General features: G+C 38.0%; 1 protein-coding gene across 2 annotated transcripts in view; it reads left to right on the top strand.

Annotated features, from left to right (window-relative positions):
- The window catches only part of MCM8 (minichromosome maintenance 8 homologous recombination repair factor), a 55,468-nt gene that overhangs the window by 14,718 nt on the left and 21,099 nt on the right, over nt 1–19,651 (top strand). For both annotated transcript variants that reach the window (XM_040247900.1, XM_040247901.1), the window contains exons 9-14: nt 4,772–4,923; nt 5,168–5,363; nt 8,915–8,945; nt 9,484–9,624; nt 12,319–12,460; nt 17,980–18,175. In XM_040247900.1, the coding sequence (XP_040103834.1) occupies nt 4,772–4,923; nt 5,168–5,363; nt 8,915–8,945; nt 9,484–9,624; nt 12,319–12,460; nt 17,980–18,175 (858 nt within the window). The remainder of the gene's footprint in view (nt 1–4,771; nt 4,924–5,167; nt 5,364–8,914; nt 8,946–9,483; nt 9,625–12,318; nt 12,461–17,979; nt 18,176–19,651) is intronic.

Genomic DNA, 19,651 nt, shown 5'->3' with positions numbered 1-19,651 from the left:
TTGCTACTAAGCCCTGTCCTAGCTTGACCTCCTTCTGCCCTGTAAAAACCAAGACCAAGATATATAGTAATCAATTGTGCACTGTGCTGAGATCTTTACAAACACAGCATTTTATAGAAGACGAAATGTTTAGAACTCTTTAGTGTGATCATGTACCTTGTGAATGGGGAAGCCTGGTTTCCAGCCTGTGTCTATAGTACTTTCACCACTGAAGAGGGTCGTGAGAGCCTCAAAGGTGCTATGAGGTCCACATAGATCCATGGAAGATCCAGTGATTTAATTATATTATTATGGCTTTTAAGTGATTTTAATGTCTCTTTGTTTTCAGATAAAAATAGCAGACTAAAAATAGGCTTAAGTATTTTAACTGAATTTGAATGATCATCTCCTAATATTAGGAAATCAAACTTAAGGATAGACGATTGAGAAAAAGAGGACATTTAAATCCTTTTTGTGGGTTTTTAAAAGGTATTACTCAAGTTCATTTTAAATGAGTCAGTTATAGTAAAACTTTGTTAATGGAATATTAGCTTACATGATAGTTGTTTTAGTCTATTGATAAAATGATTTTTTGCCCTAGAAGAAAGCCTGCCTTCCTGCCATATATAGTAAATTCAGTTTCATTTTTTTCTGAGCCTTAGTTTGGATGTCCATAAGGAATTAAATTATAGTTTTTCAGCTAGCATTGAAACGTTTGGATGCATCAGGGTCACAGTTTTATAGTGTATATCAGAATCAGAAGCAGTCCCAGTTCTAGGAGTTCATCTGATGAAGACAGTCACAACACGTGCAGAAATTACTTGCTGAAGGTATGTTTTCACAGTGTTGATGACCAAAAATGGAGGATAGCCTAAACATCTCAAGAAAATATTATAAGAAGGATGGTACAGTGAATTATTGTATAGCCACTAATTATGATGATGTAGGAGAGTGTTTCGAAATGACATCCAGAAATGTTTACACTAAAGTTAGTGATAAAGCAGGTCACAGAATGTTTTCTACTATTAACATATAATACTGACTTTATTTATTCTTTAAACAACACTGTTAAATAAGACATGTTGAGAGTATACTGTTTGGGAAGTGAGATGCAGGTGATTGTTATTTTCTTCTTTTTGTTTATCTGTGTTTTTAAGTTTTTCCAAAGGTGACATAGAAATAAGTGTTCTTTTAGTAAGAAAAGTCTAAAATACTTTTTTTAAAGCAAGGTGATCTTAGCATGTTTGTGTCATTCTGATACTTCTCATTGCAGTTCACCAGGATTTTTTTTTTAATTAATTAATTTAGTTTTGGCTGTGCTCGGGCTTTCTCTAGTTGTGACTAGTGAAGGCTACTCTCTAGTTGTAGTGTATGGGCTTTTCATTTTGGTGGCTTCTCTTATTGCAGAGCATGGACTCTAGGCATGCAGGCTTCAGTAGTTGTGGCACGTGGGCTTAGTAGTTGTGGCTTATGGGCTCTAGAGCATGGGCTCAGTAGTTGTGGTCCACAGGCTTAGTTGCCCTGTGGCATGAGGGATCTTCCTGGACCAGGGATTAAACCCGTGTACCCTACATTGGCAGGCAAATTCTTAACCACTGGACCACCAGGGAAGTCCCAGTTTAGCAGTTTTTAAATGTGCTTTGGGAGGGAAGGTAGTGGGTTACTGTGCAGTAGGGTTTGTGCTTACATTTATCATGTAAGTGATTAAAAGGTTTAAAAATAATGCATATTAAATGTTTTAAAAAACTTAATCAACATAGAAGGTCACAGTTCCTACAACTTCTTGTTGCCTTATACATAATTCTAGATAGCATTATCATATCTCTCTTTTCACTTTACTCATCCACTCTGTGAGCTGAGGACATTAGAAACATGGTGAGAGGGTAACAGGCAGGAAGGCCAGGGGTCTCCAAATGGAGGAAATAGGCTGCAAGTGTCAGACATTTTTATCTCTCTTAAGTGGTAGGAGGAAACAAACTAGCAATATTTTTTCCTTCTCTATACAAATTTAAAAGGAGCTTTCTCTTAAAATACTGTGTTGCCATAATGACACCTGGTTTCACCTGAAGTTAACTATACTCAAACCTTGAGTTAACCAATGCATTTTTCTTATGGAAATATTTGTCTTAAGCTATGTTAATGTACTATGCATTTACCCCAAACTCTGTCTTCAAGTTCTGCCTAATAGCTCAGAACCTACTTGACAAACCAGTGTGTTATACTCAGACATTGTTCCCCTAATCTATGTAAATGAAACTGTTTGTATGGTAATCTGCCCTTCTACAAGATTCAAGTCAGTCATTTTAAGGCCCTGGATGAATCGTCTGGTGCCAAGATTATCCCAAAATACATTTTATGGATGAGGGCCTGGTGCCATTCTGAGTTTTACGACATTCCTTTCTTTCATTAACAAGACTGCTAGTGACTATATAACATCCAGCTGAAGACTAGCAGGGGGGGTACTCTTTCTGCCCCTTTCTGATGCCTATGTCAGAAGCTTTCTCTATCTTCTTTATACTGTAATAAAACTTTATTACACAAAAGCTCTGAGCGATCAAGCCTCGTCTCTGGCCCCGAATTGAATTCTTTTCCTCCGGAGGCCAAGAATCCCAGCGTCTTTTCATGGGTCAACAACAACCTTTCAATGCTGCTTTCTTTCTTCCCTTTCTACCTTTGGACTTTTTTCAGCTAAAATGTTAGTTTTAAATTGTCCAGTTTGCTTCTGTTTCCTAATCAGAATTATCTGTCATGTTTTATTTATAGATCATATCTGATAAAACCAACAAACTGATAATGTAAATATTGTTCAACAAAGAATCAACTCAGGTGATCAGATGCCAAGAGAAGGAAATGTAATTTGTGTGATTGGGTTGAGTTGTTTTGTTGGTTTTTTTCCCCCCTTAAAGGAAAATGACCCAAGCATCAAAATCAAAATGGATTATCTTTAGGACTTCCCTGCTGGTCCAGCGTTTAAGAATCTGCCTTCCAATGCAGGGAGCGTGGGTTTGATCCCTAGTCAGAGAACTAAGATCCCACATGCTATGGGACAGCTAAGCCCGTGGGCCGCCACTACTGAGCCCGTGTGCCACAACTAAGATACAGCCAAACAAATTTTTTTTTTAAAGAGAGAATGTTTTTTAAAAATGGATTATCTTTTCTCGTGCTTCACTGAATTATCCCATATTTTAACATGCTTCATATTTGGACTTTAACCTTGTTGTTTAGCACTTTTCCAACTCTTTGTAATCTTTTTATCTATAGTGTTCTGGAAAAGTTTGAGTCTATCAGATCACGTCTTCATCCTGCTTGACACTCTCTTCCACTCTAGAATATCTCCTTTCTGTTTTCTGTCTGTACTTCTGTCAGGTTCATCCATTCAGTTGCTTGTCCTTCACCCTTGCTTTTTTTTTTTTTTTTAAATATTTATTTATTTAACTTCACTGGGTCTTATCTGTGGCACAGAGGATCTTTGTTGTGGTGCCCAGGGTTCTCGAGGTACCAGGGCTTCTCTCTAGTTGTGGCACTTGGGCTGTAGAACACAGAGGCTCAGCAGTTGCAGCAGGCAAGTTCTCTAGTTTTGCATGTGGGCTTAGTTGCTCCAAGGGCTGGGATCGAACCCATGTCCCCCAAATTGCAAGACGGATTCTTAACCACTGGACCACCTGGGAGTCCCCCCCACCCTTTGTTTTCTTTATGCTCTTCTCTAGAGTTCTTTGTTTTTTTTGCTTGTATCCCTTCTGTAAATGTTTGCTTTTTATATACGTCTTTAACTTTACTGATTTCACAGTTGTGTTTTCCAATAGTTTCTTTTTTATAGTAGCTTATTCTTGTTTTATGAAGGTAATGTTTTCTTAGAAACTATTAGCTTGTTTTTTTTTTAATGCTCTTCTCCTTTTTGAATTGTTGCCATTTCATCCTCAAATATCTGATGAGGAATGAGAAATTTGAAGTAGGTAGGGTAGGTTTCCTTTGCTATTTCTTAGGTAGGAGTTATTTTTCAAAAAGCCTCATCACTGGATAGAAGGTAGGGTTTTGACTATCAGATTTTGCTTTATGAATGTGTTTTTTAATTTGATTTGGGCTCCTCAGGTGCCAGAATGAGGAGCCTTATGTTGGAGCTCTGACTCCCCTCTGGACACTTTAGCTCACCTTCACAGAGTAGATGGTCTGTTTCCTTGGAGCAGTGCTCTGGTTTTGTTGGGTGGGGAGGCCCAATGGCTTTGGTGGGGTGCCCCCATTCTTCTACCTTCCTGTGTACCCACCTTCCAAGTAATTTCTGAGTAGCTATTCAGTGGCTTGCTTTCAGTTGATTACCCTGTTTTGTTTCAGCCATCCACTCCCAGTTTTCATTCCTGCCAGCTCCGACGTAGAAGGCTCTCTGGGGCTGAGACATTGGCTCCTACTTCTTTTATACCTGTGTAAATTTTCCCTGTGTGTGTTCTGGAATTCATCGTATCTTATCCATAAATACTTTCCCATTTTCTATTTTCTAAAATTTCATATCTCTTACTTGTTGATGGCACCTCTGCACAACCCCAAATTTCCCTTCACTCTCTTAGTGACTGTCATCTTGGTGCACATTTTGATGGGAAGGTAGGCTAATGCATGTGCCTATTCTGATATCTTTAATTGGAAATTGCTGAAGTAGTTTTAGATATACTGTTGAACCTTTTTAAACTAAAGAACTGCCCTTTATCTAGCTTGGCACCATGTGGACCCTGAATAACTAATATGTTGAAGAAATAACCTAGAGTCAGTATAAGTACTGACTGAAAACTGTTTAACTTTTTAGAATACAGGAGTTGATGTCTGATGATCAGCGAGAAGCAGGTCGGATTCCACGAACAATAGAATGTGAGCTTGTTCATGATCTCGTGGATAGCTGTGTCCCAGGAGACACAGTGACTATCACCGGAGTTGTCAAAGTCTCCAATGCTGAGGAAGGTGGGGTATAATTTTCCTCAATTTGACTGTCTCTCAGTAGTTTATCAGCATTCATCTTTTCCCTTTTAAAGATATTTCTGAATTTCCCGTAATTTAAAGAACTTATATAGGTGAAACTTTTCCTCTAAAATCAAGGTTTGTTTAGTAATATAACTTACCATGCCTTTCTTTTACATTCTACTTGAATCTCTGTAGGGAAAACGAAAATACCAATTACTGTATTTTTGTACTTTGAAATTTACAGGTTCTCGAAATAAGAATGACAAATGCATGTTCCTTTTGTACATTGAAGCAAATTCTGTTAGCAATAACAAAGGACAGAAAACAAAGGCTTCCGAGGATGGATGTAAGCATGGAGCATTGATGGAGTTCTCACTTAAAGACCTTTATGCCATCCAGGAGATTCAGTCTGAAGAAAACCTGTTTAAACTCATTGTCAAGTATGTATGAGATTATCTCAAGTTCTGTTTTATCATGTGCATGTTGGGGGTGCTTTTGACTACCAGTTATTGAAAACCAGTCAAAATGGTTGCAAATTACAATTCATTAGACATCTTTAGTGGAGAAGGCAATGGCACCCCACTCCAGTACTCTTGCCTGGAGAATCCCATGGACGGAGGAGCCTGGTAGGCTGCAGTCCATGAGGTCGCTAAGAGTCGGACATGACTGACTTTGACTTTTCATTTTCATGCATTGGAGAAGGAAATGGCAACCCACTCCAGTATTCTTGCCTGGAGAATCCCAGGGACAGGGGAGTCTGGTGGGCTGCCATCTATGGAGTCGCACAGAGTTGGACATGACTGAAGCAACTTAGCAATAGCAGCAGCAGACATCTTTAGACCTGTGCAGCCAAGTCACTGAAAGAAGGAGACTAAAGGGTGAACTGTATATGTAATATTTAAAGAAGGGACAAAATTTCATATTTTATTTCATATTCATATTTGAACTGAAATTTCATATTCAGTTCAAAGAATTAGAATACATAAGGCCATATATGAATATATGAAGTATTATGTTGAATATAAAGAAGTATTTTCCATTCATCAATTGTATAATCCTATTCAAACAAAAAGGGCAAGGTGGAAGAGATAGAATTCAGCTATTTACTCATTTTTGTATAGACTGTGAACTAAGATTGGTTTTTATGTTTTTTCATGACTGAAGAAAATCAAAAGAATATTTCATGACACAAAATTACACGAAAGTCAGATTTTGCTGTCCACAAATTAACTTTTATTGGAACATAGCCATACTCATTCATTTACATAGTATCTGACTGCTTTTGAGCTACAGTGACAGAGTTGAGTAGACGTGATAGAGACGGGTCACAGATATTTTCTGTTTGTACCTTTACAAATAAGATTGCTGATCTCTAGTTGAAACAATAAGGAAAATTTACTATCTCACATTAACTGGTTACTCAACAGAAGAGTCATGGAATTCCAAAGTAATTTCAATTAGTTGTATGTAGAGGGTTGTTTGTTTACTTTTAGAAAGCAAGAGAGTCACATAGAAGTCACTTACTACTGAGAAGTATTTCAGAATAGTTTTTATTTCTGTTATTGTCCTGCAATAGAGAAGAAACAATGTAGAGGTACTTTTGCTTTAGTGGTTACAGACTTTTTTAGGGAGATATAAACCAAAGTTAGAGTCTTGCTTCAGCCACTTCCGGTTGTAATCTGGGGCATTTAATTTCTCCTTCATTTATATCTTCTAAAGTAGAAATAATAATACCTGCCTCAGAATGTTGTTCTAAAGATTAAATGAGATTTTATTATATACTTAACATGGTTAACACAATGTGCTGTTATTTTGGCAGTTTTTTGGATAATTTTGAAGAAATAGAAAATGAGAGACTGAATAGTAGATGTACCAAACAGGTAAAGACCTGAGATTTTGAAGTGCATTGTATTAGAAAAATTGATCTTGTCGTTTAGCCTTTGGCCTCTAGGAGAATTTGACACTTTTTTCTGCCTTTAATATGTTAATTAGCAAGCTGGGGAAAGTATAGATTCCTTGAGGGTTGTTTGTTCTTAAACCCTCAAAGATATCCTCTGAATAGATAGCCATCCAAACCCATCCTGGTAGATAGGGTGCCCTGAGCTAGGGAGACTCTGGTGATCTGGTGGTAAGTGGTGGAGTGGTGAGTGGTCTGTAGCAGGTGGCCACGGAACTCCCTGGTTGAGGACCAAAACACCTCTTTGGCACCTGTTACCAATTAAAATAACAGTGAACATGTGCAGTGGTCCTTTTTCTGCCATACTTAATGAGGTACTTATGTTAGTATAAAAAAACTTGGATTTCTTCCTACAGTTTGCTTTTACCTTTTAGTTCTAAATTTAGAATTTTTCATCGCTCTCCATTTGTTCATCTTGCAGGGATTGGCAAACTAGGAAAGCTGCCTATTTTGGTAAATAAAGTTTTATTAGAACACAGCCCTACCCATTAATTTGCAAATTATTGATTGTTGCTTTGATGAAAGTTGGGTAGTTATGACCCAGACAGTAAAAGTGAAACTATTTATTTTCTGGCCCTTTATGAAAAATGTTGTCAACCCTTCAGTTCAGTTCAGTCGCTCAGTCGTGTCTGACTCTTTGTGACCCCGTGAACCACAGCACGCCAGGCCTCCCTGTCCATCACCAAACCTGGAGTCCACCCAAACCCATGTCCACTGAGTCGGTGATACCATCCAACCATCTCACTCTCTGTTATCCCCTTCTCCTCCTGCCCTCAGTCTTTCCCAGCATCAGGATCATGTCCAATGAGTCAGCTCTTCACATCAGGTGGCCAAAGTATTGGAGTTTCAGCTTCAACATCAGTCCTTTCAATGAACACTCAGGATCTCCTTTAGGATGGACTGGTTGGATCCCGTTGTCAACCCTTGCTAGATTAACAAATGGAAGCCTTTGAGAAGAGAATGGAGAAGACAAATAGAAGGCTGTTTTAGTTTAGGTTCCTTCAGAAACAATGATTTGCATAAGTGTGGTTTATCTGGGACATAACCCCCAGAAATACTGAGAGGGGAATGAGAAAGTGAGAGAGAGAAGGGAGGCAATCAGTGTCTGGTGCCTTAATGAAGGCTTAATCTTTTCTGAGGCCTCTGGGACACTTGATTAAAGACCTAGCCTCAGTAATTTTCCATTTAAGGGTCTAGATTTGGAGCTGCTCCTGAGAATATTAGACATGTCAGCGCTTCTGTTCTGCCCAGCCTGCCTGCAGCTAATGCTTCTGCAGCCATAGAAAGCCTTTTGGCACACAGATGCAGTTAGTTGCTTGGTAGGAGGTGAGCAGTGATCTGCAGGAGCATGCTGAACAATGATTGCCAAGGGGCAATGGCAGGATACCAACTTTGTGTTTACATATATTAACAGAGATAAAATGTTTCAGAATTTATTCCTGATTGATTTATCCCTGTCCTTTTTGTTCCTGTTTATACAACTGACAGATGTGAGATACTTCTTTATATTAAATATAATACTTCATATGTTCATATATGACCTTATTTATTCTGATTCTTTGAACTGAAAAAATGAAATTTTATTCTTTCTTTAAATAAGATGTCTATTCGTATAAAAGATATTTCTTTACCTTAAAGTATTAGTGTACAGAATACCCCATGATCATAACACATGATTATGATTTTTTTTTTTGGCCGGGCCACATGGCATGCAGAATCTTAGTTCCCCAACCAGGGATCAAACCCCTGATGTGGTATCTTAACCACTGAACTGCCAGGGAAGTCCCTATGATGCATTTTATAGGCTAGTAATGTAAATGCTTTATAAGTATCCTGTCTCCCTTACACAGACACAATTTCTAAAGTATTCTTCTCTCTATAGATTCATCAAGAATTTTGATAAATTTATTGTTAGAATAAAGTTTCTTAAGCTGTTTGGTACTAAGTAAAGTAAATTAAGTAGATTGTAAAGTAGATCTTCTTTATCACCTGAAAATGTGAGTTAGAATTTATAAATTGTATTCTGTTTTTCAGCTCGCTTTGCCCTGTCATTTTTGGTCATGAAGTAAGTATTTTACTTCATTTTACTCAAAAATACATAAATTTAGCAAAAATAGAATATAAAGATTTTGCAAAAATAGTAATTTCTGTTGGCCTGTTATTCATAGTTTAATATGAATCATTATTCTCCATAAATAATGATGTGAGAGAGAAACCACAGTCCCTTGTAAGACAGAGCTTCCTACCAATTAGAGTTAATAGGAATGGACTTTTTTTAAAGTGACTCTGGATACAGTAGATGGTAAAGCAGGAGCTAACAAATACTTCTCAGGTTTGTGGAATAGATTCAATCAATGCCTGGCAAGGTAGGTCTTCACTCAGTGACTTTTACGATACCTTATTTTATATGCTTTCTAATCTTTTACATTAAAGAAGTGTGTTTTTAGAGTTTTCTTAGGAAAATAGAAAAGCAAAATGCAGTCATGTTTTTTTAAAAAAAAAAAATCCCCACACGAATGTTGTAAATACAGGAGGAGCACCCCTTTTGCTAGTCATCTTTGTTTTTCTTTCTTGTTTTTCCTCTCTCTTCTTTCACATTTGAGCTTGTTAAAGCAGGTTTGGCATTAGCACTCTTTGGAGGAAGCCAGAAATATGCAGATGACAAAAACAGAATTCCAATTCGAGGAGACCCCCACGTCCTTGTTGTTGGAGACCCAGGCTTGGGAAAAAGTCAGATGCTACAGGTAGGAAATCAGATATTTAGGATCTGACCTTTTGCTTACAAAATAGTCTCCTGTCACACAGGCTGTACAAGCATACTGCTCTGTTAAGATGTCAGCTATTGTAAAATATTAACCATTTCTCTAACCCCTATTTTTTTTTTAACTTAAAAAAAAATACGATTTCTTTCTTTTCTTTTTTGAAATATTTATTTATTTAATTTATTTGGCTGCACTGGGTCTTAGTTATAACATTGGGTATGTGGGATCTTTAGATGCAGCATGCAGGATCCAGTTCCTTGACCAAGGATTTAACTCGGGGGGGACCCCCTCTGCTGCATTGGGAGGATGAAGTCTTAGCCACTGGACCACCAGAGAAGTCCCCCTAACCTTTTTTTGTATCCAGCATTGCTTTACTAGTCTTTATTGTTGTGACCTCACCTATGAATAGAATAGTTCAAGAAAGTAAAGCAGGCTCGCCCAATATCTCTTTATACAACCATATAAACACTGAATTAGGCTTTAAGAATAGTCTGATAAATATGACAGGTCAATCCTGTCCATCTCCACTGCTTCTCTCTGAGTCTAAAATAAGGAAATTCCCATGACCAATATGTTGTTCGTCCCCATGATTTTAGCTGTGCCCATCAGAGCCTAGTAGTTCTCCCCGTGCTGCCCTAGAAGGTGCAGCCTTTGGAATGCTTGTGCTTGGAGTGACACCTGCCAAGCCAATGTAAGAATGGTTAGGAACGCTATCACTATCAGCTTTGGAGCTTTTTGAAAATACTGTGGCCTTCCCCGGTATTAAGAATTAAGAATCTCTTGAATAAGGGTCTTAGCATCTACATGTGCATCTGAAGTGCAGCCAGAATTGAATCTCCTCAGAATTGGACTCCTCATTGTATTATAAACCTACTGTCCATCAGAGTCATTATTCTCTATGGCTGAGTGTTAAATTAGTTATTTTATTTTTGTTCTATTCATTTAAAGTTTCATATAAATCACAACTAGTTTATTGTGTTACAAGCTAACTGGGTGGTACCTGGAAAGGGACTTTGGGAGTGCTAGTTATGTTGTTTCTTGATATGGATGTCAGTTGCATGGAAATTTGTTGAACTGTACAGTTATATGTACTATAATTATGTACATTATATTTAAATAAGAAGTATACTTCAAAAAATCACTCATATATCATTTTAATTTCTAATCAGATATCTTTAAAATCCTGTGTTTTCATATTTTGTTTGTTTTGGCCAATTGGGCCAACTTGTTTTTATTCTGTTCTGAACCCTTGCTGCAGGCCTGATAATTGAGACACAGAGTATCCAGTTATAGGTGAAACAGAGTAGATGGTAAAAATGAAAACAGTATATTTAGGTAAGGTATGCAGGTAAAAGTGTGTGTGGGAATCTGAATTTCATGTAAGTCTGCTAGCCCCACTAAGCCAAGGGTTTTAAAAATTAGGCTAATACTAACAGTTATGATGGAGAAGACTCTTGAGAGTCCCTTGGACTGTAAGGAGATCCAGCCAGTCCATCCTAAAGTAGATCAATCATGGGTGTTCATTGGAAGGACTGATGTTGAATCTGAGACTCCAATACTTGGCCACCTGATACAAAGAGCTGACTTATTGGAAAAGACCCTGATGCTGGGAAAGATTGAGGGCAGGAGGAGAAGGGGACAACAGAGGATGAGATGGTTGGATGGCATCACCGACTCAATGGACATGAGTTTGGGTGAACTCTGGGAGTTGGTGATGGACAGGGAGGCCTGGCATGCTGTGGTTCATGGGGTACGCAAAGACTCGGACATGACTGAGTGACGGAACTGAGCAGTTATGTGTTGTTTATATTTTTAAACTATTTTCCTCTGACCATTTAGTAAGCCAACATATTCTCAAACTAACAACTAAGGAATTACAAGTAACAAAAATAATGATAGCTACCATTTATTTAGCTAGGCACCAAAGCTTCACTTAGGTTGTATGCTACATCAGTCCAGAGCACACTGTTGACATAGCAGGGTAAACACTGCCTACTAGGGCTATGAGGTGCACAGAGGTGTACAGTGGCCTTGCACGAGGCACATATTATATGCCATGTACCAGGTTAAGTGCCTGGCATATATGATCTCATTTAGCCCTCAAGGCAGTATGTAATAAAACATAAGGAAGCTGAGGTTTCAAGAGAGGTTCAAGAGCAGCACCACCAGCAGGTACATGATAGAGCCAAGACCTGTTTAAACAGGTCTGCCTGACTCCAGAGGTCCATGCTTTTAGCTGTTGCACTACTTAACTACTTTTCTGTGTACCGTTACCTTCTTTGAAGGTGAACACTATTAAGCCATTTTATTACCTGGTGTTTAAAGAAGCACTGGGGTTTCTGAAACTAAAATTAGTACTTACATATTTGCTATTATAACTTGAAATGAGGCATAAGTTACAATTGTATATTCATATGAACATAGACTTTAGAATCAGGCTGCTTGGGTTTGATTTAATCCTAACCTCACACCTTCATAGCTGTGTGAGTTACTCTCTTCAAATCTTAGTTCTCCATCAGTAGCAGGAGTATAATACTGTATAATACTCTTACTGTGGTGGTGAAGATTGTATGGGAAAACTTTTAGAAGAATGACTGGCATATAGCTAATGCTTGTGAGCCACTACTGTATTATTTCCCTTTTACTTTGGTTCTTTTAAACTCTCCATTTCTTTAGGCAGTATGCAGTGTTGCTCCACGTGGTGTGTATGTTTGTGGTAATACCACAACCACTTCTGGTTTGACTGTAACTCTTTCAAAAGATAGTTCCTCTGGAGATTTTGCTTTGGAAGCTGGTGCCCTGGTACTTGGTGATCAAGGTAAGAGGCCAAAGCAGATACTAATAATAATTCTGGGGGTTTTTAAAAGTCTTTTCTTTTTCAATTACTTTCTTTACATTCTGTTCCAAGAGTCATTTGGACAGCACTTTCCCAACCAGTGAGTTGAGAATGAGTGCCAAAAAAACTAGAAATGCCCATCTCATTGCTTTGTGTTTTCAGGATATGACATAGTTTTTATAAGAAATCTAGTTGGAAGACTCAGCAGGAAGAGATTGACAGTTGGGCTTTGCTGCCTGTTTCTCTTTGTGATGTTTTAACCCTATTGGGAAAACATATACCTATGTATGTGTCAGGCAGTGTGTACCCAGATTCTAGTTCAGCTGAGATCATTCCTTCCAGTTTGCCAGCAATGTCATATTTCTAAATCCAGTAACTATCAGCCATGTTTGGCACAGCTGATCACTGCATCAATGGAATACTTCATCTCCTTGGTTTCTAGGACACTGCACTCTGCTGATTTTCTTCTTACTTTACTCACTGTTCAGTCTGTCTTTACTTGTTCTTCATCTTCCTAACCTCTTAACTGGCTGGCTCCTCAGAGTACTTAGTTTTTGTAGTATTTCCTTATCAGCCTATACTCTTCTGCTTGGTTATTTTATCTAGTTTCATGGCTTTTCACCTGCCTATAAGCTGAAGTTTTCCCAATTTATGTTTCTTCTCCCTTGAACTCCAGGCATATATATCCCTTTGCCTATGCAGTATCTTTGCAACTTTCTCAAACCTAGCATGTCCAAAGGCAAAATCTTGATCTTTTCCTCTCAGTAAATGACAGTTCCATCCTTCTATTTGCTTATATCAGGAAACATGAAGACATTCTTGATTTTTTTCTCATACCTCACATCCAGGCTGTCAGCAGACTTTGTTTGCTCTACCTTCTGGATACCACTTAACCACTGCTGCTGCACTATCATCTCTCACATGGATTATTACTGCGATCTCCTAGTTGGCATGCCTGTGACCACCCTTGTTCTTTCTATTGTTTGTAACAAGGCAGAGCAATCCCATTGAAACTTAGATCACATTGTTCTTCCGTTCAAAACCCTCCAGTGCCTTCCCATCTCACTTGGTGAAAGCCAGGTTTGATAGTGACACGGATGCCCTTTAATCACCATTTAATATTCTGGCCTTTAATCACCTCTTTTGCCTCATTATCTACCCGTTTCTTCACTTTTATTACCTCTTCTCCAGCTACATAGGCCTCCTTGCTATACCTTGAAGTATAGCACCAGCACTCCAGACATGTCATGTTCCCACATCACAGCCTTTGTACTTTGGCAGAGTCTGCAGGGCTCTTTCAGTTTTTTGTTAAAAAGACCCCAGTGTGACCTTCCCTTAACAACACATTTTATACTGTAATCCCCACCCCTACTGACCCTGTTCTCCTTATCCTACTCTACGTCTCTTGCCAGAGCACTTTTTACCTGCTCATATACCATATGGTTTATTTTTTTTTATTGTCTGCCTCCAACACTGAACAGAATGTAACCTTCACAGCAAGGACAGAGAATTTTGTCTTTGCAGTGTTATATCCACATGCCTAGAATATAGTGTTGTTGTTTAGTCGATAAGTCATGTCCAATTATTTTCTACCCCATGGACTGCAGCATGCCAGGCTCCTCTGTCTTCCATTGTCTCCAGGAGTTTGTTTAAATTCATGTCCACTGAATTGGTGATGCTATCTAACCACCTTGTCCTCTGCCGCCCACTTCTCATGCCTTCAGTCCCAGCATCAGCTCTTTGCATTAGGTGGCCAGAGTATTGGAGCTTCAGCAACAGTCCTTCCAATGAATATTCAGGACTGATTTCCTTTAGGATTGGCTGGTTTGATCTCCTTGCAGTCCAAGGGACTCTCAAGAGTCTTCTGTAGCACCACAGTTTGAAAGTATCAATTCTTTGGCATTCAGCTTTCTCTGTGTTCCAGCTCACATCTGTACATGACTACTGGAAAAATAATAGCTTTGACTATACACACCTTTGTTGGCAAAGTGATGTCTTTGCTTTTTAATACACTGTCTAGGTTTGTCATAGCTTTCCTTCTAAGGAGCAACCATCTTTTAATTTCATGGCTGCAGTTACAGTCTGCAGTGACTTTGGAGCCCAAGAAAATAAAATCTGTCACTGTATATATATATATGTGTGTGTGTGTGTGTGCTAGTTGCTCATTTGGGTCTGACTATTAGGGACCCCATGGACTGTAGCCTGCCAGGCTCCTCTGTCCATGGGATTCTCCATGCAAGAGTACTAGAGTGGGTTGCCATTTCCTCCTCCAGGGATCTTCCAGACCCAGAGATTGAACCCATGTCTCTTAGGTCTCCTGCGTTGGCAAGCAGGTTCTTTATTATCTGAGCCACCAGGGAAGCCCTAAAATCTGTCACTGCTTCTAATTTTTCTCCTTCTATTTGCCATAAAGTGATGGGGCCAGATACTATGATCTTAGTTTTTTGAATCTTGAGTTTTAAGCTGGCTTTTTCACTGTCTTCTTTCACCCTCATCAGGAAGCTCTTTAGTTCCTTTCCACTTTCTGTCACTGGAGTGGTATCATCCACATATCTTGAGGTTGTTGATATTTCTCCCAGTAATCTGATTCCAGCTTATGAATCATCCAGCCTAGCATTTCACATTCTGTACTCTGCATGTAAGTTAAATAAGCAGGGTGATAGTGTACCATCTTGTTGTACTCCTTTCCCAATTTTGAACCAGTTTGTTGTTCTGTGTTTGGTTCTAACTGTTGCTTCTTGACATGCATCCCGGTTTCTTAGGAGACAGGTAATTTGGTCTGATATTCCCATCTCTTTAAGAATTTTCCATATTTTGTTGTAATCCACACAATCAGAGGCTTTAGCTAAGTCAATTAAGCAGAAATAAATGTTTTTCTGGAACTCTCTTGCTTTTTCCATGGTCCAAGAATATTGACAATTTGATCTCTGGTTCCTCTGCCTTTTCTAAATCCAGCTTGTACATCTGGAAGTTCTCAGTTTATGTACTGCTGAAGGCTAGTTTGAAGGATTTTGAGCATAACCTTGCTAGCAAGTGAAATGAGGCAATTGTACGATAGTTTGAACATTCTTTGGCATTGACCTTCTTTGGGGTTGGAATGAAAACTAACTTTTTCCAGCCCTGTAGCCACTGCTGAGATTTCCAAATTTGCTGACATATTGAATGTAGCACTTTAACAGCATCATCTTTGAAGCTTTGAAACAGCTCAGCTGGAATTCCATCAACTCCACTAGCTTTGTTTTTAGTAATTCTTTCTAAGGGCTGCTTGACTTCACATTCCAGGATGTCTGGCTCTAGGTGAGTGATAATACCATCATGGTTATCCAGGTTATTAAGACCTTTTTTGTATAATTATTTTGTGTATTCTTGCCACCTCTTCTTATAAAAAGCATTTAATAAATATTTAATGAATTCATAAATTCTAAAACATTTCCCTGGTTATTGTATAGCTCATTAGAAGTGACAGTATTTTTACTAAGTTAGCAGGTGAAGAAAATAAGAAACAGGAAGAGGCTACTCAGACGGTAAAGAATGTATCTGCAATGCAGGATACCTAGGTTTGATCCCTGGATCAGGAAGACCTCCTGGAGAAGGAAATAGCAACCCACTCCAGTATTTTTCCTGGAAATTCCATGGACAGAACAGCATGGTGGGCTACAGTCTACAGGGTTGCAAAGAGTCAGACAACTGAGCAACTAACACTTTCACACTTTGTTAAACTGTCAGATCTTCCATTAAAAAGAAGTTGAAGGTGATAGTGTTTAGCTGTGCAGATTGCTAATGGGATTTAAGATGCAGAGTGTTAAAATTCCATGGCCATCTCTTTCATATCTATGTAGATAAGCCAAGCATTATGATGGTAAAAATATCACGGTTAACTATATATATATATATATATATATATATATATATATATATATATATATGGCTGTTAAAATACAAAAGAATATTAGTCAACAGAGACCAGATTCTAGAAACAAATATAATCCTACCAAATAATAAATAGGATCCTACTAAAATCTTTACTGAAGACTTTCAGGGGAAAAAATGAGAAATACAGCTGTTTTATATTTCAGTTCTTCAATATCTGATGAAATAACCAAAAAATTGTTTGAAAACAAGCAACAAGATATATCAATTGTAGACAAACTAGCAAGAGCTTAAAATGTTCATAATTTTAACTTTATGCTTTAAAACCAGGGACTGGCAAACTTTAGTCCACAGATCAACCCACCCTTCAGCCTGTTTTAGTGTAGTTCACAAGCTATTTTATTTTTTTTAATCTTTTTTTACTTTCTTTTTTTTGTTTATTTGACTGCATTGGGTCTTCATTGCCTCCTGAGGGCTTTCTCTAGTTGCCGCAAGCAGGGGCTACATTTTAGTTGTGGTGTGAGGGCTTCTCATTGCGGTGGCTTCTCTTGTTGCAGAGCACAGGGTGTGTGGGTTTCAGTAGTTGTGGTGTGTGGGCATAAGCTATTTTAAAGGACTGTAAAGAACAAACAAAGAACCCAAGAATATGTGACAAGACTGTATGTGGCCCTCAAAAACATCAAAATTTCATCTGCCCGTTTATAGGAAAAGTTTGCCAACTCCTGCTTTAAACTTTGAAAAGTGGCAAAGAGGTAGTTTGACTTTGTTCCTACCCTGTTCCTGCCTCTGAGGAACTATACTAGTAATCTCGAGAATTTCCAATAATACCATCAGTTCCAGAGAGGTCTGCACTGACTCGTCATAGAGTAGGTATATAGAGGTTTAACCATAGCAAAGTCCTTGGGGCATGACCACCAATTTATCATGGTATGAAGAGGAGGAGAGGAAAAATATTACAAGATAATGTTAGAGGGCCTCCAATAACCTGTGGATTAGATGTAAAATACATCTGGCACATAAAATGGCTTCATTCAGTGGTGGGTCTTCATATTTAAAGAGTTTGAGTGTACAATTAACTGTACAGTTTTATAGTCAACACCTGGTATTGCTGAGACTTGCACTCTAGTCTTCTGACTTTAGACCCATGTGTTCCTTCCCAAATCATGCTGCCCACTGTTCCCAAAAGACCCACTCATAGAGCACCTTTTTCTTGAAACCTTTCCAGATTCCCCTTCCTCTTTTAATCCCACCCCACCCCCAGAAAATTCATATGATGATGCATATCTATTATAGTTGTTAAAATACACTGTCTTGAATGTGTATATACTTAACCTCATCTGTTCAGATTTAACTCTTTAAGCTTTTTGAGGGTTATTCTCATATCTTCATTTTTGTAACCCTCACATGTAGTGCTTTGCCTGTGGAAAATGCTAATTAAATAACAGTTAAATAAGACCGATATTTTATTTGCTGTAAATCAAGTACAAATTTTGTACTGTTTGACACTTCATAATTTTACCTGTTGGAAACTTTTGGAAATATGCTTTATTGTGGAATAATTTCTTTCCTGTTAGGTTTGAAACTTGACCAAAGGAAAAATTTTTGTCTGAATTATTTTACTGTGGTTGCAGGTATCTGTGGAATAGATGAATTTGATAAAATGGGGAATCAACATCAAGCCTTGTTAGAAGCCATGGAACAGCAAAGTATTAGTCTTGCTAAGGCTGGCATGGTTTGTAGCCTCCCTGCAAGAACTTCCATCATTGCTGCTGCAAATCCAGTTGGAGGACACTACAATAAAGCCAAAACAGTTTCTGAGAATTTAAAGTAAGTCTCTTCAAATATTTATACTTTAATATATTGAATCCCTATAGATATGAAAAAGATAAAGATAACTGTGGACATATATATGGATATTTTACAGAAGTTGCAACTTTCCAATAAATGTACACAAATGTATTAGAATACTCCATTAAAGCAATGAAGTGCTATTGACATCTACCAGATTGACGAACATTTTAAATATTAACCATTATTGTCAATGGGGTGGGGAAATGGGGTCTCACATACATAGCTGAGATTTTGAAGGACAGCTTGGCATGTTTATCACTATTTTAAATGTACTTTGTCTGTTCCAGCCATTTCTTTTAGGAGTTATATTCACAGAAACAGGCACAAGAATACACACAGATATGTTGACAGGGTGGGTTTTACAGCATTGTTTATCACCATCAAAAACTGGAAACGAAATGCTCATTGATAGGGAAGTGGTTAAACTATATAGTAAGACTATACTGTGGAAAGCAGCAATTAGAAGAATGAAAGTAGCTTTGCATATACTCTGATAAGGAATATGTCTGTGCTTTACTGTTAAGTGACAAGAGCACGTTACCTGCTTATTTGTATATGTGATGTGATCCTACTTTTTTCCAAAACCAGTGTTTATATCTTTATGTGAGTATGCTTTCTCTTCTAATTTGTTCTGTACACGTTGGACAAAAAGTTTGGGAAGGGGAAAATAGACTCAAGTGATGCATGAGTGAAAAAAAGACAAAAAAGATGCCTCAGATGAAAATTTAGAACTTTAAAAATTCTAGTGGGAAACAAAATGCTAATTTCCTAATATTTATTAATAGCTACTTTTTTTCTTTTTAAAAAAATCTTTTGGCTACATGTTGGATCTTACTAGGTCCCTGACCAGAGATCAAACCCTCACCCCTGTATTGGCAGGGTGGAGTCTTAATCACTGGACTGCCTGGGAATTGTAGAAATGGTACATAGTAAAATACACAGTTTTACTTTGAGATTCTGGGTATTTCTGTACTACCAGCACCAAAAAAGCCATCTTACTAGTGTTTCTTAGTAAAACGACAAAGTCCTAGATTGGAAAGATCAGAAAGATCCTATTGAACAAGGATCCAGGAGACTTAGATTCTGGTTTTAGTGGTACCACTAGAATGATTAGAAAGAGCCTATTGAACAAGGATCCAGGAGACTGAGATTCTGGTTTTAGTGGTACCACTAGAATGTTAGTCAGAGTCTTTAATCATTCTGGATTTCAGTTTGTTGGTCTCAAATAAAGGAGTTATGTGATTGGTAGATTCAAAAATGATTAATAGAACACAGCACTTTTACTATAATGACTAATAGGCATATTTAATAAAAAGTGGTATTTTTGCTTCTAAATGGGCATAGGTGCTTTGAGAGACGCAGTGTTCTGGTGGGACAAAAGATGTAAAAGATTTTCTCAACCAGATAATCTTCAGTGTATCACAAGCATTCTAGCTTGTAATTTCAATGATC

Source organism: Oryx dammah, unplaced genomic scaffold (assembly GCF_014754425.2).
Source record: "Oryx dammah isolate SB20612 unplaced genomic scaffold, SCBI_Odam_1.1 HiC_scaffold_10, whole genome shotgun sequence".
NCBI lineage: Eukaryota > Metazoa > Chordata > Mammalia > Artiodactyla > Bovidae > Oryx > Oryx dammah.
Note: the sequence above shows the minus strand (reverse complement) of the source record. Positions and strands in the feature narration are given on the sequence as shown.